General features: G+C 45.8%; 2 protein-coding genes across 3 annotated transcripts; one reads left to right on the top strand and one right to left on the bottom strand.

The window, feature by feature from the left end:
• Positions 1 to 102: 102 nt before the first annotated feature.
• On the bottom strand, positions 103 to 6,259 carry stard15 (StAR-related lipid transfer (START) domain containing 15). 2 transcript variants are annotated; one of them, XM_069687550.1, is made up of 6 exons: positions 5,960 to 6,259; positions 3,873 to 4,020; positions 2,053 to 2,156; positions 1,720 to 1,837; positions 1,283 to 1,335; positions 103 to 1,181 (listed from the first exon to the last, which is right to left on the bottom strand). In XM_069687550.1, the coding sequence occupies exons 1-6, from the start codon at positions 6,104 to 6,106 to the stop codon at positions 966 to 968; spliced, it is 786 nt and encodes a 261-aa protein (XP_069543651.1). In that variant the 5' UTR covers positions 6,107 to 6,259; the 3' UTR covers positions 103 to 965. The 2 variants fall into 2 exon arrangements, with proteins under 2 accessions (XP_069543651.1, XP_069543652.1); XM_069687551.1 differs by lacking the exon at positions 5,960 to 6,259 and adding an exon at positions 5,138 to 5,166.
• A 3,257-nt stretch (positions 6,260 to 9,516) lies between these two features.
• Positions 9,517 to 22,384, top strand: tgfbi (transforming growth factor, beta-induced). Its single transcript, XM_069687553.1, has 17 exons — positions 9,517 to 9,788; positions 11,301 to 11,399; positions 15,358 to 15,422; positions 15,583 to 15,740; positions 15,862 to 16,026; positions 17,959 to 18,105; positions 18,205 to 18,346; positions 18,447 to 18,659; positions 19,169 to 19,306; positions 19,429 to 19,571; positions 19,861 to 19,997; positions 20,478 to 20,608; positions 21,130 to 21,254; positions 21,388 to 21,490; positions 21,681 to 21,748; positions 21,944 to 21,968; positions 22,048 to 22,384. The coding sequence occupies exons 1-17, from the start codon at positions 9,664 to 9,666 to the stop codon at positions 22,101 to 22,103; spliced, it is 2,040 nt and encodes a 679-aa protein (XP_069543654.1). The 5' UTR covers positions 9,517 to 9,663; the 3' UTR covers positions 22,104 to 22,384.
• Positions 22,385 to 25,801: the final 3,417 nt, after the last annotated feature.

The following is a 25,801-nucleotide window of genomic DNA, read 5'->3' as shown; positions in this document are numbered from 1 at the left end:
ATCTCCACTGGAGCTGAAACCCCATTGGACGCTGAGATCACATGATTCATGACATCATCTTTATTCAGTCACATTTTATTGACACAACAGATGACAGAGAAATTTTTTATTTTTTTCAGATTTTCAGGTGCATAAAAACAGGTCACTTCAGGTGTTGAGCTCTGCCCCCAGGTATTAAACCCCACCCCCTCGTGTTGAGCTCCTCCCTTCATGCATTAACCCCACCCTTAATATTTTAGCTCCACCCCTTCAGGTGCTTTTACTGGTGTTACCTGGTTCATTCCAGACCAGTGGACAGTACGGATAGACTAAGAACAGACTGAAGGCAGTGTGGACAGACTGAAGGCAGTGTGGACAGACTGAAGACAGACTGAGGACGACTTTGCGTATTTTCCACTAATAAAGAGAGAAACAACACGAGAGACATCAGATGCCCTGTTGACATGGAGCAGGTTCTGTCTCTTGTCCTCTAATTGTCCTTCAGGCTTCAGCAATGTAATCAATTCATGGACAGAAAGTCCATCGTGATCATTCTGATAATTTATCATTTAGTTTTTTTCTTTGTCAGATAAAACTTTTAAACAGTTTGATGGACGGCTCAAAGAAAGAAATATGTTTATTAATAATCATAATAATCATAATAAATATTATCATCATCATAATAATAATTTTGTCATCGATCACCAGCTGCTGAACAAGTCCAAAACCATCCTGATCAACACAGTTAGGAGGCTCTGCCCAACTTCAACCTAATCAAAGGCCTCATCAGAAACACCTGGAACACCTGGAAACACCTGGAAACAACTGGAAACACCTGTGAGTCTGTGGATTTCTCTCAGCAGACAGAACAGAAGTTGACTAGAAACAGAATCGGTTGACACGTTTCCAGCTTCAATCCATTGGATCAAACAAACCAACAAACAGTGTGGAGACAGAGAGACGTCCTGCTGCGAGTCCAACCGTCTTTAGGTCTCGTCGTCATCACTGTGGTTGGTCCTCTCCTCGCTCACAGCGCTTTCGTCGATGTTCTCCAGAGAGTCGGTCCGCTGCAGTGTCAGATCCGACACGCTGATGCATGGCAGCGTGTTCTGCTCCGGAAATATCCACGGTTTCAGGCTCGGGTTGTGTTTCCTCTTCCACTCCGGGTACTTCACTGACGCCTTGTAGATCTTCCTCATAGCCTGAGAGGACGGACACAGACCGGGAACAGACACTTTAAGACCAGAGACAGACACCGTGAGACTACAGACAGATAGAACTTTTCTCTACAGGACAAACTCACCTTCGGAGCCACAAACTGTGAGACTCTGTTCACCACCCACTTCGGTAAAGAACCTGGGGACAGAGAGGACAACAATCAGAGAGGACAACAGTCAGAAAGTACAACAGAGAGGACAACAGTCAGAGAGGACAACAGTCAGAAAGTACAACAGTCAGAGAGGACAACAGCCACAGGACAAAAGTCGGAGAGGACAACAGCCAGAAAGGACAACAGTTAGTGGACAAAAGTTGGAGAGGACAACAGTCAGAGAGGACAACAGAGAGGACAACAGTCGGAGTGAACAACCAGAGAGGATAACAGAGAAGACAACAGACAGAGAGGACAACAGCCAGAAAGGACAACAGTCAGAGGACAAAAGTCAGAGAGGACAATCAGAGAGGACAACAGTCGGCAGGACTTAGTGTCTTTTTGCTCTGTGTGTGTGTGTGTGGTCCCACCTTTGGGGTCCACCTGGGTCAGGTAATAGAGGGTGGAGCTGGAGGCTCCGTTGGACTGGATCAGGTACCCAGTCAACAGAGACACGGCTCGGACGTAGTCCTTCTTCGGAGGATGTTGCTATGGAGACACACAAACAGAAAGTGTTTAAGGGCCAGTTCACTGTTTTCAGCTGGAAGTATTGATCATCTTCATCACTGGATGTATTGATCATCTTCATCACTGGATGTATTGATCAGTAAACAAACTTCCTGGTTTGTAAACTGTGTTTGACTTTCTCTTACTCTTCGACATGTTTGATTCTATCCGAGTGGTTTCTGGTTTCTGAGGCTCACCGGGTGTTTGACCGAGTAGTTGATGATCAAGTAGTCGTCGCCGAGTGGAAGCCAAGATCTCATCGTCACAAAGTCTCTGTTCTTCAGAGGGGTCGGACACTTCCCTTCAAACACAGCAGAGTTCAGCATCAGAATCAGCTGTTTCTACACTTAACAACATCCGGCTACTATTGCATGTTAGTGTTAGTACACAAGTAGAACATCTGGAACACATGTAGAACATCTGGAACACAAGTACAACATCTGGAACACATGTAGAACATCTGGAACACAAGTACAACATCTGGAACACATGTAGAACATCTGGAACACATGTAAAACATCTGGAACACATGTAGAACATCTAGAAAATAAGTACAACATCTGGAACACAATTATAACATCTGGAACACATGTATAACATCTGGAACGCAAGTAGAGCATCTGGAATACATGTAGAACATCTGGAACACAAGTACAACATCTGGAGCACAAGTACAACATCTGGAACACGTGTAGCACATCTGGAATGCATGTAGAACATCTGGAACGCAAATAGAACATCTGGAACACATGTAGAACATCTGGAACACAAGTAGAGCATCTGGAATACATGTAGAACATCTGGAACACAAGTACAACATCTGGAGCACAAGTACAACATCTGGAACACATGTATAACATCTGGAACGCAAGTAGAGCATCTTTAACACATGTGGAACATCTGGAACGCATGTAAAACATCTGAAACACATGTAGCACATCTGGAATGCATATAGAACATCTGGAACGCAAATAGAACATCTGGAACACATGTAGAACATCTGGAACATAAGTAGAGCATCTGGAACACATGTAGAACATCTGGAACACAAGTAGAACATCTGGAACAAAAGTAGAACATCTGGAACGCATGTAGAACATTTGGAACACAAGTACAACATCCGGAACACATGTACAACATCTGGAACGCAAGTAGAACACCTGGAACACATGTGGAACATCTGTAACGCATGTAGAACATCTGTAACCCATGTATAACATCTGGAACGCATGTAGAACATCTGGAACACATGTAGAACATCTGGAACGCATGTAGAACATCTAGAACGCAAGTAAAACATCTGGAACACATGTAACACATCTGGAACGCATGTAGGACATCTGGAACAAATACAACATTTGGAACGCATGTAGAACATCTGGAACACAAGTACAACATCTGGAACGCATGTAGAACATCTGGAACACATGTAGAACATCTGGAACACGTGTAAAACATCTGGAACACAGGTACAACATCTGGACCACATGTAGAACATCTAGAAGACATGTTGAACATCTGGAACACAAGTACAACATCTGAAACGCATGTAGAACATCTGGAACACATGTAAAACATCTGGAACACATGTAGCACATCTGGAACCCATGCAGAACATCTGGAACACAAGTAGAACATCTGGAACACAAGTACAACATATGGAACACAAGTAGAACATCTGGAACGCATGTAGAACATCTGGAACACATGTGAAACATCTGTAACGCATGTAGAACATCTGGAACGCATGTAGAACATCTGGAACACAAGTACAACATCTGGAACACATGTAGAACATCTGTAACGCATGTACAACATCTGGAACACAAGTACAACATCTGGAACACAAGTACAACATCTGGAACACAAGTACAACATCTGGAACACATGTAGAACATCTGGAACGCATGTAGAACATCTGGAACACAGCATCTGTTGGAGGAACTGAACGTCACGTGTTCAATGAAACATGTAACATACAACTTAAGTGCGTGTGATGTCACAGGGTCAAACTTACAGGAGTAATATCCGACGTCTGCGTTGACGGTCAGCCGGCCGATGTCGTATGTGTCGATCATGTTGGTGTCCCACTTGCGTCGGTAGCTGGTGTCGTGGAGGACATCGTAGAGCGTCTCCGCCACCACGTCTTTACACACAATCCTCATCTGAGACACGGAGATGGACATGATGTCACACACCGACACGCACACCTGGACAGGTTGTGGTTCTGTGTTTTGCCCAAAGATAATGTGGACCGGAGGAGCCGGTGATCGACCCCCCCCTCCCGCCCCCACATACAGGCTGCAGGTGTAAACAGAAGACGTCTCTGTCCTCTGTCCGTCATGTGAGACGTCCTCCTGGAGGACAGTTTTCCATCCTGTAATCTTCCAGCAGTCATCAGATATGAAGCAGAAACGCTACGAGTAACTCGATCCATCTGCAGCCTGAATCATTCATCACGTCTTTGTGTGTCCGTCCCTCCATCCCACCTTCCCTCCTTTGTTCTTCCTATTGGAGCGTGACCTTTGAACCTACAGCGTGACCTCTGAATCTGCAGCGTGACCGTTTATACGGTTCTAAAAACAGAACCACAGGAACAGAACCTGATAACCTCTTAGAACCTCTGAAAACCTTTGGAAACCTCTGGAAACCTCTTAGAACCTCTTATAGACTGAGGGACAGACTGACGGACAGACAGACTCAGGGACAGACTAAAGGACATACTGGGGGACAGACTGAAGGACAGACTGAGGGACAGACTGATGGACAGACTGAAGGACAGACTGAGGGACACAGTGATGGATAGACTGATTGTTTGCAGTTTGAACTTATTTCCATTTGAATTATTTATGGCTCTGTTTTTGTTCTTCGTTCCACAAACTGGAGGAAATCAAATCTGCGTCGGTGTGTAAATGACCGTCTGAGTTCCCAGCATGCACTGCTGCTGCCCGCTCACACCGTATGACATTAAATATTGACTCTGAGTGTCGATTCACTTTCCAACAAGCTGGAACCGGCTGAGCGGGTTGTGGAGGAGAGTCGGGTAAATGTTGACTCAGCTGGAGCGTTGATGAGACGGTCGACACGTCTGATTGACAGACGGAGTTTAAACATAACGAGCTGCAGGTCAAAGTTGAAGCAGGAAGTCTGAGAGATAAAAATCTGCTCTCTGATCACAGATCAATATTCTGGGATCCAGCTGTAAACAGCTGTGCTGCACGCTGACGTGTCGTCTGAGGTCGACCCTGAATGCATCATCATTTCACAGTTTTGCGGACTTACAGGTCACTGGACAACACATGAGCCGTCTCCATGACAACCGAACGACTCTCCTTGAGGAAGGCTGCAGATGTAGCTGAAAGCTCTGGAAAGAAGCGAGTAAGGTGAACAGAGTGTTTATTGATCCAACTGTACAAAACAGACTACAGTCGGAGTACAGTCAGTGTACAGAGTACAGTCAGACTACAGTCGGTGTACAGTCAGACTACAGTCAGGTGTACAGTCAGTGTACAGAGTACAGTCAGACTACAGTCATAGTACGGAGTACAGTCAGACTACAGTCGGAGTACAGTCAGACTACAGTCGGGTGTACAGTCAGTGTATAGACTACAGTCAGACTACAGTCGGGTGTACAGTCAGACTACAGTCATAGTACAGTCAGTGTACGGAGTACAGTCAGAGTACAAAGTACGGTCAGACTATAGTCTGAGTACAGTCAGTGTACAGAGTACAGTCAGACTACAGTTGGAGTACCATCAGAGTAGAGTTAAAGCTCCAGGTCATTTTCACTATTGATTAATTTGATTAATATCTGATCAACAGGTGTTTCTGTAAATCTTCATCAGTTACCCTTCACAATAAAACACTCTGATGAACGATTAAATGATCAGAGATATAGTAATAATTAAAAATAAAAGTCACTTCCGATGATCAATTCAGTCTCTAATCGATTGCTCACCATTAATATCATCTCCATATTTCAGAGAAAATTAAATCTTTTGTTTAAAGAGTGTTAAACAAGGACGTTACTGCAGCTGTTTTCAAAAGAAAAAGTTCTAACGTGCACTTCCAGAATGTCCCGGGTCCGGACCGTGCCGGGCTCACCTTGAGTTTCTGGACCGTCCTGCTGTCTTCCTCGCGGCACCACACCGTCACCCCGCCCTTGTTGTAGCGGCTCGTCCATCCGTCCGCGCTCAGACACTGATCTTTGAACGAGGAGAAGTCCGAGTCGTCCGGGATCTGGACCGGCATCTCCGCGCGAACCGAGTCACACCGGAAGAACTGATTTACATCAGTGAGCGTCCCGTGCAAAGCCCTCACACCGGATCACGGCGGCTGGTCCTGGAGGTCTGACGGAGTCCGTGAGGTCTGTGGGGCAGAAGACCTGGATCAGAAGGGGGTCATCTGAGTCGCAGCATCTGATCCCGCAGCTTTTATCTCTGCACAGATAGGACGGAAAGGAGAGAGGTGTCACTCTGCTCCAAGCCTCCTCCTCATGTGCTCTCTTGATGCTGTTACCATGGAGACCAAACCCTCAGAGGGGCAGCGGGTTCTGAGACGACCCGAACTGATCCAGAACCCGAGAGTTTTCATCAGTCTTCATCAGTCTGAAGGTCCAAACGTCTCTTCATTCAACCAGACGGATAAAATACTTCAAAATATAACTGCCATCTTTTTATAGAAGTTGAAAGTCTGAGATGTTATGAAATGTTGAGTCTGAAGGACTTCTGGCCAGCTGACTGACAGCAGTTCTCTCATGTTGTGTAGTTTTATCTTTTTTTAACACATTTATTTGTCACCGTGGGATTTCTGACGGTAACCTGAACGCAGCAGTACCTGACACCTGTTGTTTAGGTAGAGCAGTGGGCGGAGCAAAGTGTGTTCAGTGAAATAGGTATCACCTATCAGCAGCTTTTAGTTTCCATCACGTAACTGAAACACACAGAGGGGGTCGGTGGGGTTGGGGGGTTTACATGAAGTTAACATGAACACATGAAGTTTAGATGAAGTTAACATGAACACATGAAGTTTAGATGAAGTTAACATGAACACATGAAGTTCACATGACAATTGTTTTATGTCACTTTTGTTCAGCTTCAATCAGTTTTCTGTCGACAGCAGGGGGAGCTCTGACACCAGTCTGTCTGTGTGTGTGTTTTATGTGTGTGAGACACAGAGCTGCTTTGTGTTCAATTTTAGGTTTCCAGTAGATGTTCTCAGGTCAAAGGTCACAAGCTAGAAGGAAAGAGCAGTTTTCACCCACTGATGTCAGAACTTCACCAGAGTGTGAACACACACACACACACACACACACACACACACACACACACACACACACACACACACACACACACACACACACACACACACACACACACACACACACACACACACACACACACACACACACACACACACACACACACACACACACACACACACACACACACACACACACACACACACACACACACACACACACACACACACACACACACACACACACACACACACACACACACACACACACACACACACACACACACACACACACACACACACACACACACTCACACACACACACACACACACACACACACACACACACACACACACACACACACACACACACACACACACACACACACACACACACACACACACACACACACACACACACACACACAGGTTGGTTCCTGCCCGGTCCCTCTCAGGTCTTGGTCCCTGCCTGACTTATTTTTCTGCTTTTAAAGGTTTTACAGGTGGAACAGGTCAAAGGTCAGAGGTCAAGAATTCAGGTCATACACATCCAGGTCACACCGAGCTGTTCGCTGTTAGCCGTTAGCTATTAACGGTTATCTGTACTAGTAACAGTCATGAAACCCGGTTACGCCAATCTCAGGTTATTAAAGTTAAAGTGGAATCGCTGTGAAACTTTGCAGAAACAATGTGGGACTCCGTGGTTTCCTCATCGGACCAGTGAGGTCACGTTGAGCCGCATGTCGTCACCCCGCCGGTTGTCCAGCTGGTGTCCCGCTAACGATGTGGCCTCATTGATAACCGGAACACTTTGTAGGGAAACCTGCTCCGATCCGGAGACACGGGTTCTTCCTACTTTGGATGATGCAGCTCTTCTTTCTAGAAATATGGCGTCTCTTAACTCAACATGACATCATGCAGAGCTGCAGTCTGACAGCTTCTTCAGAGTTTCTTCAGACACCATTTAACAAACTCAACAAAAGATTTATCAATACAAATGTAATATGAACAGATCCTACCAATTTAATGGATCAAACAAATATGACAATTAAATGCAAACTATTAAATATCAGATCTCTGATTTAAATCTCTGTTAGTAAATGATTTGATAGGAGGAGGAAGAGGAGGAGCAGGAGGAACAGGAGGAGGACAACAGGAGGAAGAGGAGGAGGAGGAGAAGCGGCATCAATCTTCCACTCAAGTTTATCAATTAAGACCTGAACTTCATCGTTCATTTGAAAGTCTGACTCTGAGTCTCTCACCGAACTGAAACACAGAACAGATTGTATTAGCTGTTGTTTATTTATTGTTTATTATTATTACTATTATTTGTTGTTTGTCGCCCAGCTGGTCCTGATTCACAGTTTCTACCTGAACTGTGACTTGTATGTGATTTGGTGCTGAGTTCAGGTAACGTGATGATAGTGGGAGACTTCAACATTCAGTTCTCCTTTCAGCTCATTATTACACTCTACTGGCTCTCAGCATGTAAATAAACCCCGTCACCGTGGTAACCACGTCCTCCATCTGCTGCTGGCACACGGAAACTACACATTTCATCATATTTTCTGTCGGAGCACAAATTCCAGTAATGGAGGACACTATGTCTTCTGGTTGTGGTTCTGGTTCTGAGTCTAGTTCTGAGTCTAGTTCTGAGTCTGGTTCTGAGTCTGGTTGTGAGTCTGGTTGTGGTTCTGAATCTAGTTCTGAGTCTGGTTCTGAGTCTGGTTCTGAGTCTGGTTCTGAGTCTGGTTCTGAGTCTGGTTGTGGTTCTGAATCTAGTTCTGAGTCTGGTTCTGAGTCTGGTTCTGAATCTAGTTCTGAGTCTGGTTCTGAGTCTGGTTGTGAGTCTGGTTGTGGTTCTGAATCTAGTTCTGAGTCTGGTTCTGAGTCTAGTTCTGAGTCTGGTTCTGAGTCTGGTTCTGAGTCTGGTTGTGGTTCTGAATCTAGTTCTGAGTCTGGTTCTGAGTCTAGTTCTGAGTCTGGTTCTGAGTCTGGTTCTGAGTCTGGTTGTGGTTCTGAATCTAGTTCTGAGTCTGGTTCTGAGTCTGGTTCTGAATCTAGTTCTGAGTCTGGTTCTGAGTCTGGTTCTGAGTCTGGTTGTGGTTCTGAATCTGGTTTTAGTTCTGGTTCTGAGTCTGGTTCTGGTTGTGTCAGAGAGTTCTTTCCTGTTGACCCTTTGGTTCCTCTGTGAGGTTCTGAGGTTCTGTTGTTAGAACTTTTCTGGGTTACAGAACCTCAGATGGATTATGTTGATTTGAAGTTTGAAAGTCATTTTACAAACTAAATTAATAATTAATCTCCTTCTCCTTCTCCTTCTCCTCCTCTTTCTTCTTCTCCTTCTTCCTGCAGGGCTCCGGTGTCCCGCCCCCCCCACCCGGTCTATATAGCGGACTCTCGCGGAGCCTGCAGGGTCGTCAGAGCAGCGAACGGAAGAAGGAGAGGTGGAAGTAGTAGAAGAAGAAGAAGAAATAAAACGGGAAGAAGAAGTGAAAGTAGTAGAAGAAGACTCGGACTGAGCGGCGGGATCTTTTCAGCAGGAAGTCAACATGAAGCCGTCCGTCCTGGTTCTGGGTCTGGTTCTGGGTCTGGCCCTGGTCCTGACCGTGTGCGTGGCCCGGTCTCCGTACCAGGCGGTCCTGCAGCACAGCCGGATCAGAGGCCGGCAACAAGGGTTAGTATCCTCCCGAACCGAGCCGAACCGCGCCAGGTTCTGGTCCGGTTTCAGCTGATCACCTCACAGCAACGATCGATAACTGATGCAGTAAAAGTACAACAATGCAGTGTGAAAGTACTGCGTTACACTGAAAATACTGAGGTACCCCAGTTCTCTAAATCAATGTAAAAGTACTTCGGTCTGCAGTCACGTGACGACGGTTGAAGTTTGAATGTTTTCAGCCTGTCAATCAAATCAAACCGGAAGTTTGAGGTGTGGCAGGCTTAAATACAAATACTGTAGTACAAGTACATGTACTGTAGTACAAGTACAAATATTGCTGTACATGTACTGTAGTACAAATACAAGTACTTTAGTACAAATACAAGCACTGCTGTACAAGTACATGCACTGTACTACAAATACAAGTACTGTAGTACAAGTACCTGTAGTACTAGTCTAGTACAAGTACTGCTGTACAAATACTGTAGTACATGTACTGCTGTACATGTACTGCTGTACATGTGCTCTAGTCTAGTACAAGTACATGTACTGCTGTACAAATGCTGTAGTACATGTACTGTAGTATAAGTGCAAATACATATACTGTAGTACAATTACTGTAGTACAAGTACATGTACTGTGTTACAAGTACGAACATTTCAGTTATAAACAGTTTCTTGTTCTAAAATTTTTAATACAGAATTTTTTTAGACCAGACAGGTGAAGGTGGAATAAGTTTATTGATCAGAGATGTTTATTGATCAGTGAAATGTTTATTGATCAGTGTGAGATGTTTATTGATCAGAGATGTTTATTGATCAGTGAGATGTTTATTGATCAGTGTGAGATGTTTATTGATCAGTGAGAGATATTTATTGATCAGTGAGATGTTTATTGATCAGTGTGAGATGTTTATTGATCAGTGAGATGTTTATTGATCAGTGTGAGATGTTTATTGATCAGTGAGATGTTTATTGATCAGTGTGAGATGTTTATTGATCAGTGAGAGATGTTTATTGATCTGTGAGATGTTTATTGATCAGTGTGAGATGTTTATTGATCAGTGAGATGTTTATTGATCAGTGTGAGATGTTTATTGATCAGTGAGATGTTTATTGATCAGTGTGAGATGTTTATTGATCAGTGAGAGATGTTTATTGATCTGTGAGATGTTTATTGATCAGTGTGAGATGTTTATTGATCAGTGTGAGATGTTTATTGATCAGTGAGATGTTTATTGATCAGTGAGAGATGTTTACTGATCAGTGTGAGATGTTTATTGATCAGTGAGATGTTTATTGATCAGTGTGAGATGTTTACTGATCAGTGAGATGTTTATTGATCAGTGTGAGATGTTTATTGATCAGTGAGATGTTTATTGATCAGTGTGAGATGTTTATTGATGTTTATTGATCAGTGTGATATGTTTATTGATCAGTGTGATCAGTGATTGTCTCCTGATCGGGTTCATAGATCAGAGGTTGAGTGGTGAGTTTCAGTGTCTGACTGTCCGTCTGTCTCTTGCAGGCCGAATGTTTGTGCCATGCAGCAGATTAAAGGCACCGACAAGAAGTACTTCACCAACTGTAAGCAGTGGTACCACCGGAAGATCTGCAGCCGGCCCACGTGAGTCCACCACTTCCTCTCTCAGCTGCTCGGAGCCTGTTTTTCTTTCTGGATTTCTACTCTGGTCGTTTCATTTGACTTCAGTCCTGCTGGACGGAGCCGTTTGTGTTCGGGGGATGGAGGAATGTCCGTCTCTGGAGGTGTCCTCACCTCTTATGTAACCACAGAAGAAGAAAAGACTTAAGCAGAACATTCAGTGTCGGTTTACCTCCGAGTCCCCGACTGCTGCAGGGTTCATGGACAGGACAGCAGCCAGGTCTCCGAGTCCAATGTTTCCTGCACTCTCGACTAATTTATTTATTCTGAACTCTCTGAGTTTATCTAAAGTTACGTATCATTAGCTGCCTAAAGCTGACGTTAGCTGCTGTGTTCAGACCAAACGAGGCCGTTGTGTTGGATGATGAATGAAGCTTTTATTTTGTTAAACTTTCCCACAGTTCATCCTCTGGAGTCCTCCAGGAGGACTTTATGAACGTTAGCAGATGGACGTTTCTCAACTTTTGATCTTCGTTTTACTGCAGGACAACTCAAACACGCCTCCCTGTTCTGCTGTCTTTGTGGGGACCCTCACTGACAGCATGGACTCTGAGGACCCTGAAGTCCTACATCCAGGTCTGACCCTCCAACAGCTCCGTGGGGGTCTGTCCTGAAGTTGGACTGGACTAAATGTCCTCACAGGGCAGAAGTGTCCCCGGTCCTCAGAAGGATAGGCAGGCCGACCGCTGTGTGTTAATCCTGCAGGTCCTGCAGCGAGATCTGCCACACAGCTGGTCCTCGGCTGCCGGAGCCTCATTAATACCATGTGTGTGTTTCAGGCAGGAAAATGCTGCGCTTGTAAATGTGTTAATCAGCTGAAATCCTGCCATCTGCTCTGTACGTCCTCCTCGGTGGGTCGTGAACGCAGCGCTGCTCTGCAAAAGAAACCAAATCCCACAATCCTCCTCAGCTCTTTATGTAAACACATTCTTTAGAGGAGCCCAGCGCTGCAGAGGAGGTGGAGCAGCAGCTGCTCACAATAAAACCCTGCAGCAGCTTGCTGTGGGTCAACGACCCGGTTCTGAAGGTCCGGTTCAGACAGATTTCAGTCAGAACTCACGAGAACCGTTTAATGTCACAGAGCCTGAAGCTGCTGATCAACACGGATCAACATTAATCAACACAGATCAACATTAATCAACACGGATCAACATTAATCAACACAGATCAACATTAATCAACACGGATCAACACGGATCAACATTAATCAACACGGATCAACATTAATCAACACAGATCAACATTAATCAACACGGATCAACATTAATCAACACGGATCAACATTAATCAACACGGATCAACACAGATCAACATTAATCAACACTGATCAACATAAATCAACACGGATCAACACTAATCAACACGGATCAACACTAATCAACACTGATCAACACTGATCAACACTAATCAACACGGATCAACATTAATCAATACGGATCAACACGGATCAACACGGATCAACACTAATCAACACTGATCAACACGGATCAACATTAATCAACACTGATCAACACGGATCAACATTAATCAATACGGATCAACACGGATCAACACTAATCAACACGGATCAACATTAATCAACACTGATCAACATTAATCAACACGGATCAACATTAATCAATACGGATCAACACGGATCAACACTAATCAACACGGATCAACATTAATCAACACGGATCAACATTAATCAACACGGATCAACATAAATCAACACTGATCAACATTGATCAACACGGATCAACATTAATCAACACGGATCAACACTAATCAACACGGATCAACATTAATCAACACGGATCAACATAAATCAACACTGATCAACATTGATCAACACGGATCAACATTAATCAACACGGATCAACATTAATCAACACGGATCAACATAAATCAACACTGATCAACATTGATCAACACTGATCAACATTGATCAACACGGATCAACATTAATCAACACGGATCAACACTAATCAACATTGATCAACACGGATCAACATTAATCAACACGGATCAACACTAATCAACATTGATCAACACGGATCAACATTAATCAACACTGATCAACACTGATCAACACGGATCAACATTAATCAATACGGATCAACACGGATCAACACTAATCAACACGGATCAACATTAATCAACACGGATCAACATTAATCAACACTGATCAACACGGATCAACATAAATCAACACTGATCAACACGGATCAACATTAATCAATACGGATCAACACGGATCAACACTAATCAACATTGATCAACACGGATCAACATTAATCAACACTGATCAACACTGATCAACACGGATCAACATTAATCAATACGGATCAACACGGATCAACACTAATCAACACGGATCAACATAAATCAACACTGATCAACACGGATCAACATAAATCAACATTAATCAACACGGATCAACATTAATCAACATTGATCAACACGGATCAACATTAATCAACACTGATCAACATGGATCAACACTAATCAACATTGATCAACACGGATCAACACTAATCAACATTAATCAACACAGATCAAATTAATCAACACGGATCAACATTAATCAACACGGATCAACACTAATCAACATGGATCAACATTAATCAACACGGATCAACATTAATCAACACTGATCAACGCGTAGGTTTAAGTTTGAGGCTCCGCCCCTCATGACCTAGTTCAGGAAGATTTTTATGTTTTCAAACGTTCTGTTGGTTCTCTTGGTTCTGTTGGTTCTGTTCACCCTGGACGTTTCTTACAGATTGTTTTAGCTCAGGAAAGAAACAGGAAGTGAATCTGTTGGAGGACTTGAACACACACACACACACACACACACACAGTGAGGAACATCTCCTGACAGTTTAATTGGATTTACACTGGTGGTGGAGGAGGTGGAGGAGGGGGGAGTTGGACAGTCCTGTCTTTGTCTCTTTGTATATCTGGGCGTCTGTGGAGGAGGATATGAAGAGGTCAGAGGTCAGCAGAAGGAAGACTCATAACCATCAGCAGGCGTGTGAATCTTCAGGCACATGTAATGTTCACATAATGTGAAACATACGTGACCAGCAGCTCAGGATATTTATTTACATTCTCACCTCTTCAGCCCGACGCTTTATTTTGAAAGGAACAGGAATTCAGGCTCCCGGTGGTGGTTCCATCCCCTTCAGGATTTGGTCTGGCTGCAGATTCTTCTCTCTGAGGATGAAGTCATTCATTTATTAAGGAAACCTCGACAGGAAGTGTAGCCAGCCGCACACCTCATTACAGACCACATGTGCTCCGAGTCCAGATCTTCACTGGGGCCTCCGGGGAACCTCGTAAATCCTCAATGGCTGCTCCTCGGAGTCCAATCCACCTCTGGTCTGGAGGTCCTAGTGGTCTGGAGGTCCTAGCGGTCTGGAGGTCCTGCTGATCTGGAGGTCCTACTGGTCTGGAGGTCCTAGCAGTCTGGAGGTCCTAGTTGTCTGGAGGTCCCGTGATCCTGATGGAGGTTTAAACTTGAACCCCAGAACAGGAACACCACCTGTGGTCTGGACACCTTCTGGTCCAGGTCCAGAGTCAGGTCCAGGTCCAGGGTCAGGTCCAGGTCCTCCTCCTGTGGGTAGAGACAGACCCGGGTGTGTAAACAGCTCCTGGCAGCTCTCCGTCAGTCACCATGGAAACAGCTCTGCATCATAACTTTACAAGCATCATTATTCACAGACAGGAATTTATGTGTCTCCTGCAGCGAGATGTTGGACGGTTACAAGCTGAGGATGGGGGGGACGCCGATCTTATGGACAGACAGGGTTTTATTGTGGAAAGTGAAGCTGAGTCAGACACTACCTGAGATGGAGACATGGGGGGTCTCTGAGCTTTGTCATCACATGTCTTCCCCTGTCCTCACATGTCCTCTTCTGTCCTCCTGTCTCCACTGCAGGGTCATCACCTACGAGTGCTGTCCTGGTTATGAGAAGATTCCTGGAGAGAAAGGGTGTCCTGCAGGTCTGACTTCTGATCTGTTTGAATGTTGATGAGCAGTGTGATGATAATGAATAATGATGATGATGATAATAAATTATAAATGATGGTGATAATGAATAATAAATGAAGATGATAATGATGATGATGAAGATGATAATAATAATAAGTGGTGTGCTTGCAGCTCTTCCTCTGGTGAACATTTTCAACACTCTCGGCGTCGTCGGAGCTTCGACTACTCAGATGTACTCTGAACGAGCCAATCTGAGGGAGGAGGTCGAAGGACCGGGCAGCTTCACCTTCTTCGCCCCCAGCAATGAGGCCTGGGCCGCCCTGCCCACGGTATGGGGTTGGAACCAGAACACGTGGGGGGAGGAGGTTTGGGGGGTCGGTGATGATGATGAAAACTATAATAAAGATGATGATGATGATGATGATGAAGATGTATCTGGTCCTGGTGCAGGAGATCTTGGACGCTCTGGTGAGCAACGTAAACATCGAGCTGCTGAACGCTCTTCATTACCACATGGTGAACCGCCGGCTGACCTCCGAGGAGCTCCGACACGGATCCTCCTTCTCCTCCATGTACCAGGATGCACACGTCCACATCCACCACTACAGCAACGGGGTAACACAACACACTGGAACACACACTGGAACACACACACTGGAACACACACGGGAACACACACACACGGGAACACACACACACTGGAACACACACATACTGGAACACACACTGGAACACACACACGGGAACACACACACACTGGAACACACATGGGAACACACACGGGAACACACACACACAACACACACACGGGAACACACACACGGGAACACACACACTGGAACACACACTGGAACACACACGGGAACACACATGGGAACACACACACACACACTGGAACACACACACTGGAACACACACACGGGAACACACACACTGGAACACACACACACACACACACTGGAACACACTGGAACACACACTAACACACACATGGAACACACACACACACACACTGGAACACACACACACTGGAACACACACGGGGACACACACACACTGGAACACACACACACGGGAACACACACGGGGACACACACACACTGGAACACACACACACGGGAACACACACACGGGAACACATGGGAACACACACACTGGGAACACACACACACACACACGGAACACACACACTGGAACACACACGGGAACACACACACTGGAACACACACACACACGGGAACACACACACACGCACACTAACACACACTGGAACACACACACTGGAACACACACACTAACACACACTAACACACACACTGGAACACACACGGGAACACGCACACTAACACACACTGGAACACACACACGGGAACACGCACACTGGAACACACACACTGGAACACACATACTGGAACACACATACTGAAACACACACGGGAACACACACACACACACACACACTGGAACACACACATACTGGAACACACACACACACACACACACACACACGGGAACACACACACACGGGAACACACACACTGGAACACACACACGGGAACACACACACTGGAACACACACACACACACACTGGAACACACACGGGAACACACATGGGAACACACACACACACTGGAACACACACACTGGAACACACACACTGGAACACACACACACACTGGAACACACATACTGGAACACACACGGGAACATACACACGGGAACACACTGGAACACACACTAACACACACATTGGAACACACACACTGGAACACACACACTGGAACACACACACTGGAACACACACTGGAACACACACTGGAACACACACTGGAACACACACGGGGACACACACACACTGGAACACACACACACGGGAACACACACACGGGAACACATAGGAACACACACATGGGAACACACACACTGGAACACACACACGGGAACACACACACGAACACACACACTGGAACACACACACTGGAACACACACGGGAACACACACACTGGAACACACACGGGAACACACACACTGGAACACACACACACTGGAACACACACACTGGAACACACACTGGAACACACACACTGGAACACACACTAACACACACTGGAACACACACACGGGAACACGCACACTGGAACACACACACTGGAACACACACGGGAACACGCACACTAACACACACTGGAACACACACATACTGGAACACACACACACGGGAACACGAACACACACACGGGAACACACACACTGGAACACACACACTGGAACACACACACACTGGAACACACACATACTGGAACACACACACACCGGAACACACAGACTGGAACACACACACGGGAACACACACACACACACTGGAACACACACACACACTGGAACACACACACCGGAAACACACACACGGGAACACACACATGGGCACGCACTCTCTGTAACATAGTTATCTCGTCACGTGTCCCAAACATTCCCCGTGACGAATGATCAGGAGTTACCGTGGTTACTGATCGATGGATAAACGACTCTCTCCTCGTCTCCTCAGATCATCACGGTGAACTGTGCTCGTCTCATCAAACCAGACCAACATGCCACCAACGGCATCGTACACGTGGTCGACCGCGTCATCACTGCCGTTTCCAACGACATGCAAGCAATCATCGACATCGACGACAACCTGGAGACGCTGCGTGTGAGTACACCTGTCAATCAACCAGTCAGGGACTTCCTGACTTCCTGTGTTTGTTACTTCCTGTCTCTGACTTCCTGTTTTTATTACTTGCTGTTGCAGATGGCCTTCGCTGCCGCAGGTCTGACCACCATGCTGGAGAACGAGGGTCAGTACACTATCTTCGCCCCCACCAATGATGCCTTCGAGAAGATTCCTCCGGAGACCCTGAACAGGATCCTGGGAGACCCCGTGGCTCTGAGAGGTGCCCAGCAGGAGGCGCTGTCTCCCTTAGCTCATTACTGTCTCTGATGTGGTGTAGTGACAGTCTGATGTGAGACCTCCTCTATGCCCCGCCCCCTCAGATCTGCTGAACTACCACATCCTGAAGCACATGCAGTGCGCCGAGTCGATCGTGTCGGGGACCCCGATGGAGACGCTGCAGGGCACCATGCTGGAGGTGGGCTGTGACGGAGACCAGCTGACCCTCAACGGGAAGGCTGTCATCAGCAAGAAGGACCAGCTGGGAACCAACGGGGTCATTCACTACATCAACGAGCTGCTCATCCCCGACTCAGGTAGCACGCAGTACCTGTGGCACTGGTACTGCATTCAATACTACTGATCAGTACTTCTTCAGTACCGCTTCAGTACTACTGATCAGTACTCCCTCAGTACTCTGCCAATACTCTGCCAGTACTCTGGTAGTACTGCGTCAGTACTCTGATAGTACTCCCTCAGTACTCTGTCAGTACTAGTACTCCGTCAGTACTCCTTCATTACTCCATAAGTACTGTCAGTACTCCGATAGTACTAGTACTCCGTCAGTACTCTGTCAATACTCCTTCATTACTCCATTAATACTCTGTCAGTACTCCGATAGTACTCCCTCAGTACTCCGTCCGTGTTCATCATCAGTGGTTCGACTTCAGACCTCAGACCAGAATCGGGGTCCTCGCTAAGACCAGCAGAGACCAGGATCTGATGTGGTCCATGCAGGCCTGTCAGGAGGTCTGGGACGGTCCACTTCCTGTCTGGACACGTCTGGTCCCTGCTGGTGATTTCACTCTGTGTTTGTGTCTTGCAGCTAAAACTCTCCTGGAACTGGCCGAGGATTCATCAGTTTCCACGGCGACCAAGCTGTTTGTTGAAGCCGGTCTGACCCCCCACCTGACTGGGTCTGAGGCTCTGACCATGCTGGCTCCTCTGAATGACGCTTTCAAAGGTAACCCCGCCCCCTCTGTAAAACTTGGTGAACAGAAACGGGGCTTCTATCGACCTGCTGCAGACACAAACATGATCAGAATCAGGTGTGTCCTTCTGTGTGTTTCACCACGTGTGTAACAGGAAGTGTGACGATGACTCCCGACATGAGGAAGATGATGACCAATCACATGGTGAAAGAGCAGCTGTCCTCCAAGTCTCTGTACCACGGTCAGGAGCTGGAGACGCTGGGGGGCCTCCGACTCCGAGTGTTCGTCTACAGAAACGTGAGAACTTTGTTTCTTCACGTGGATTCATTCATTCATCTACCCATTTATTCTATCATTTATTCATTCATTAATCAATCCATCTAGCCATTCATTCAATAATTAATTAATTCATCCCTCTACTCATTCAGTCATTCATCCATTCATCTACCCATTAATTAATTAATTAGTTTATGGGTGTTGTTTCGATGGATGGATGTTGGTTGGATGGACGAATGATGGATGGTTGGATGATGGATGGATGTTGTTTCGATTGATGGATGGTTCTCAGGTGTGCGTCTCTCCGTAGAACCTGTGCATCGAGAACGCCTGCATCGCTGCTCACGATAAGACGGGACGTTACGCCTCCATGTTCACGGTGGACAAAGTGCTCAGTCCCCCCATGGGGACCGTCATGGACGTCCTGAAGGCTGACGACCGCTTCAGGTGACCTTTATTTATGTTACACCTGGTAGGAAACTACGGCTTCCATGTTGGATCCAGCTTCAACCTCACAGCAACATACAAGCTTTTAATCAAGAAACCTCAGGAAGTTGTTACTGAAACAAATTCAGGAGAAGAAATGAAACACAACCGGAGCTGAAAGAGAAAACTGCAAGACTGAGTGTAGGGGAAACCATTAGCCTAGCTTAGCACAAAGACTGAGTGTAGGGGGAAACTGTTAGCCTAGCTTAGCACAAAGACTGAGTGTAGGGGGAAACCGTTAGCCTAGCTTACCATAAGTAATAAGTGTAGGGGATACTGTTAGTCTAGTTTGACGTATGTTCCTGAACTGGTGAGAAAACATGAGATGCTGTTGTACTAGCAGACGTTAGCATTGGAGCAGCATCAGTAGCTAGCATTGTGTTAGCAGGAGTTAGCCTCGCAGGGTTTTGTTCAACAACCATTCTGTTGGAACTTTTTCAGTCTCCTGGTCGGTGCCATCCAGACAGCCGGTATGACTGAGCTGCTAAACCAGCAGGGGGCGCTCACCTTCTTCGCTCCCACCAACGACGCCTTCACCACCATGACACAGGCCGAACTCAACAAACTGATGCGTGAGTATTTAAAACCTTTGATTAGAGGAACCAGGACTGTTGGATTGTTGGACCTTTTAAAAGACGCCTCCGACAGAGATGTTCTGTCTGCAGTGTCCATGTTGGACAGAATAAATTGCAGTCTGAGGTGTTGTCCTCGTGTCCCTCAGGTCTTGTGTCCCTCAGGTCTCAGCCGGCTGTGTCTTGTCTCCTTGTTTGGGTGGACGTCCTCAGTGTTTATGAGACTGAACCTGTCTGCTGAATGTCTCTGAACTCATTTAAACAAATGTCAGCTGATGAAGACCAGCAGAGCGTCTCCGAGGTTGTCTCTGAGGTCCCAGCAGCGTTGAAGGTGTCGACTCACGGTCGCCATGAAGCTGTTAACTTGTCAGTTGTTTGTCTGGTGGACGGTTTGAGTCCATCCTCAGAGACGGAGATATGTTCCTGAGGACACGTTCCTGAGGACACGAGGACACTCTGACATGTCAGGACTCTGTCAATACGACCGATCAGTACCTGTCCTTGTCTGTCTCTGTCTGCAGGTAACGCCCAGCAGCTCTCAGGTGTGCTCAGGTATCACCTGGGGGAGGGCCTGCTGGTCAGCGGGGGGGTCGGATCTCACACCAGACTGCAGCCTGTGCAGGGGGAGAAGCTGGAACTGGGCGTGGTCAGTTCACCTGTCATCACACATCATGTTCCAACCTGTTACACCACTTTACTCACGTAAGGTGTGTTGTTGTTGTTGTTTGTTTGTTCTAAACTGTTCTGTGATTGGTCGCCCTCCCTCCTCTGTGTCTCAGCGTAACTACACGGTGTACGTCAACAAAGTCCCGGTGGCCGACGCAGACCTGATGGCGACGAATGGAGTCGTCCACGCTGTCAACAGCATCATCAAACCGCTGCGTGAGTCACGTTTACCTGCAGATGTTTGTTTGTTTGTTGTTTAGATCAAACTCTAAACAACAAACAAGCTGCTGCAGCGGACCGAATACACCGTCCTGATGAGGGTGGAGCTGCAGGTGGAGTTGACTCCTCCAGATGAACCGCAGCAGAAGTCTCAGGTGTTTCAGAAATGTTCTCTTTCTGTCTGCAGCTCTGAAGGTGGAGCGGGAGCAGAACGACGGGCCGGACCCCCCCCTCAGATCAGCTGACTCCTCCAGGGTGAGAACATCACCAACGTTCTCCGAGGAACATTCATCCTTAGAGTAGAACCTGCTGCCAGCTCATTAAGGTCACATGATGTTCTGAAAAGTAGAACAAAAGTAGCTGTTAGATCAGCTGTTAGATGTGAGTTGTTGGTCCTGGTTCTGGTCCTGGTTCTGATTCTGGTCTGACCCCCTTCCTTCTGTCTTGCAGGTCGACTCCCGGAGCTTCAGGAACGGTGAGTCTGGGTTCTGTTGATCCTGCAGGTCCAGGTGAGTTTGATCGGACCATGATGAGTTCTGGTTCTGTTTGTGCAGACGATCTGTTCCAGAAGGTGGTCCGCAGTCGCTCCAGCAGAACCATGAGTCAGTAGAACTGCAGAACGGCAGAACCACGACCTGAGGAACCAAAGAAGAAGGAGGCAGTTCTGACCCGGAGGGTCAAAGGTCACGTGTTAAAGGCAGTGAGGCGCTGCAGGATGTCGAGAGGTTCTGATTCTCAGTGAGGAGGAGAAGAAGAAATGTTGTTTTATTTTGTAAGAACAGTGTCACTTCCTGTTTGTGTGAGTATTTCCTGTCGTCCTGCAGCATGTCGCAGGTTGAAGCTCTGAACGCTGCGTTCAGGAGGTTGTTTGAAATAAAGATGAAGGTCAGACACCGTGTTGAGTTCAGGTTCACCTGCAGCCGTTCGCGTGTGCTCCGTTCACGCTGATGAAACATTAACGAGGCAACACGGAGCTGCTTTTTACAGGTGAGGGTGGAGCAGCAAAAAATAAAACACGATTAAAATAAAACATTAAAATAAAACAATTAAAATAAAACACGTCAAATAAAATATAACCCGTTGATTCAAATAAAACACGATTCAAATAAAACAACACGTTATTCATCAGTTATTGATGTTATTCATCAGTTATTGATATTATTAATCAGGTATTGATGTTATTCATCAGTTAATCATCAGTTATTGTTGTTATTCATCAGTTATTGATATTATTCATCAGATTGATGTTATTCATCAGTTATTCATCCGTTATCTGAATTCAGGTTCTGTTGAAGAACGCTAATAGACAGAACTTCTTTCAGAACATTTAACCTTTTATAGTCTGTGATCACAAAGTGTCACTTTGCTGCCCCCTTCAGGTCAACGTTAACAACAGGGTTTTAAAGGAATCAGTTCAACACACTTCAGACAAGGGTTCCAGAGATCTGTAACAACTGTAACAAACATCTGTAACACCTCTAACACCTGTAACATCTCCAAAACCTGTAACACCTGTAACATCTGTAACACCTGTCAAATTTCCCACCTGTTTCCCTTTAATCGGTCTAAACCAGACTTCTTTCACCAAACACTACATTTAAAGAACAAACACCAAACATGAAGAAATAAATTAGGAAGACCTCCGAAGAAGAAACCCCGCCTGCTGTTCCTGCAGTGCAACAGTTCGGTGAAGTCAGAGCGCCCCCTGCTGCCCACCGAAACGTTTTATTTTATAAAGTGAAGTCCTCTCCGTTAAAATGAGCCGTTGAACGACAGAAACACGTCGGAACAAATTAAACGTACACAGTTTGTGTGAGTGAGTCAGGTGATCTCCACACATTTAAAACCGAATTAAAGATGTTTCTGTGTTTCTGTCTGTTCTTCTCCCGTTAAAAAAAAAAAATGCTTTAAACGGAGTAGAACCCTGTCCGTGGTGTAGTTCCTGCCGGCGGCAGAGAGCGCTGCACAGTCCTCCTGTGTGTCACATTTATTTCCGTCCGACACATTACAACAACAGCACGTGAAGGAGCAGCATGTTCTCCGGTCTGAAGGAGAAGGTCGGGGAGGTTCTGGTACCGGGAGATGAGTTCTTCTTCGAGGCCACCGACACCATCTCTCTGGCAGAGCCCGCGCGGCCAGAGAAGGTGGTGTGCGGACCGGGGCTGCGGCGCCGCGGTGACCGGCTGCTGGTATGTAAGAGCGGCGTGCTGCGGCACAAACAGCCCAACGTGTTCTGGATCGACTCCCAGCAGCGGAGGGTGAGTTTTTACCTGGACACCGGGCAGGAGGGAGGAGGAAGGGAGCAGGAAGGAGGGAGGAGGAAGGGAGCAGGAGGAAGGGAGCAGGGGGAAGGAGGAAGGAGGGAGGAGGAAGGGAGCAGGGGGAAGGAGGAAGGAGGGAGGGAGCAGGGGGAGGAGGAAGAGAGCAGGAGGGAGGAGGAAGGGAGCAGGAGGAAGGAGGGAGGAGGAAGGGAGCAGGGGGAAGGAGGGAGGAGGAAGGAAGAAGGGAGCAGGGGGAAGGGAAGGAAGAAGGAGCAGGAGGAAGGGAGCAGGGGGAGGGGGAAGGGGGAGGAGGAAGGGGGAGGAGGAGGGAGGAGGAAGGGAGGGAGGGGGAAGGAGGGAGGGAGCAGGGGGAAGGAGGAAGGGGGCAGGACAATGGGGGTAGGGGGAAGGAGGGAGGAGGCAGGGTGAAGGGGGAAGGAGGAAGGGAGCAGGGTGAAGGAGGGGGCAGGAGGAAGGAGGCAGGAGAAAGGGGGCAGGGGGAAGGAGGCAGGAGAAAGGGGGCAGGGGGAGGGAAGGAAGGAGGAAGGAGGCAGGGGGCAGGTGGAAGGAGGCAGGGGGAAGGAGGAAGGAGGCAGGGGGAAGGAACTACCTAAACTAACCTAACCTAAAAGTATGTTGATTGCTAAGTGTATTGTTTGAAATCGACCTGTCAATGAGCGGTAGGAACAAAATCCGAGGAACTTAAAGGATCCAATTTTATTTGCACTTTGTTTTCTGAGGTCTCAGTTTTTTGGGATTCAAACAAACAACCGAAAATTCCGAACCCTTCTCTAACTGAACAAAAACAAATAACTGAAAAACAGCAAATGAGGTAATTAAACTACAAACTAAATATCAACACCACTTATTACATTTTTGTATGAAGTTAATTTAATGCTGGTCTTTGAAATACTGCAAAAATATGCTAATTTTCAAAATATTTTCCGGGAATGTTGATTGAAAAGTGATATAATGTTGATGTTTTTGCAATGCTTGCACCACAATTTAATAGCCTAATTGTAACATCTACTACCAGTAGCAGCTAATGAAACCATACGATTTACTGCTTTTTATAAAGAGATAACATTCATGTTGAGCAGAATTGAGTTCAGCCTGTTGGTCCGGCCCTTCACAACAGTCCCAGTTTCTCACGAGGCCCTTTGGGAAAATTAATTGCTCACCCCTGCTATAGCGCGTCATAAAAAAGTCACACTATAGTATGTCGTCTATAATATGATAAAAAAGTCACACTAAAGCATGTCGTCTATAATATGATAAAAAAGTCACACTAAAGCATGTCGTCTATAATATGATAAAAAAGTCACACTATAGCATGTCGTCTATAATATGATAAAAAAGTCATACTATAGCATGTCGTCTATAATATGATAAAAAAAAAGTCACACTATAGCATGTCGGCTAAAATATGATAAAAAAGTCACACTATAGTATGTCGTCTATAATATGATAAAAAAAAAGTCACACTATAGTATGTCGTCTAAAATATGATAAAACAGTCACACTATAGCATGTCGTCTATAATATGATAAAAAAGTCACACTATAGCATGTCGTCTAAAATATGATAAAAAAGTCACACTATAGCATGTCGTCTAAAATATGATAAAAAAGTCACACTATAGCATGTCGTCTAAAATATGATGAAAAAGTCACACTATAGTATGTCGTCTATAATATGATAAAAAAGTCACACTATAGCATGTCGTCTAAAATATGATAAAAAAGTCACACTATAGTATGTCGTCTAAAATATGATAAAAAAGTCATACTATAGCATGTCGTCTAAAATATGATAAAAAAGTCACACTATAGCATGTCGTCCATAATATGATAAAAAAGTCACACTTTAGTATGTCGTCTAAAATATGATAAAAAAGTCATACTATAGCATGTCGTCTAAAATATGATAAAAAAAGTCACACTTTAGTATGTCGTCTATAATATGATAAAAAAGTCACACTATAGCATGTCGTCTATAATATGATAAAAAAGTCACACTTTAGTATGTCGTCTATAATATGATAAAA

Source organism: Brachyistius frenatus, unplaced genomic scaffold (assembly GCF_029030835.1).
Source record: "Brachyistius frenatus isolate BFR_SWC_R1_liver_20210118 unplaced genomic scaffold, ASM2903083v1 Contig_472, whole genome shotgun sequence".
Lineage (NCBI taxonomy): Eukaryota > Metazoa > Chordata > Actinopteri > Embiotocidae > Brachyistius > Brachyistius frenatus.
Note: the sequence above shows the minus strand (reverse complement) of the source record. Positions and strands in the feature narration are given on the sequence as shown.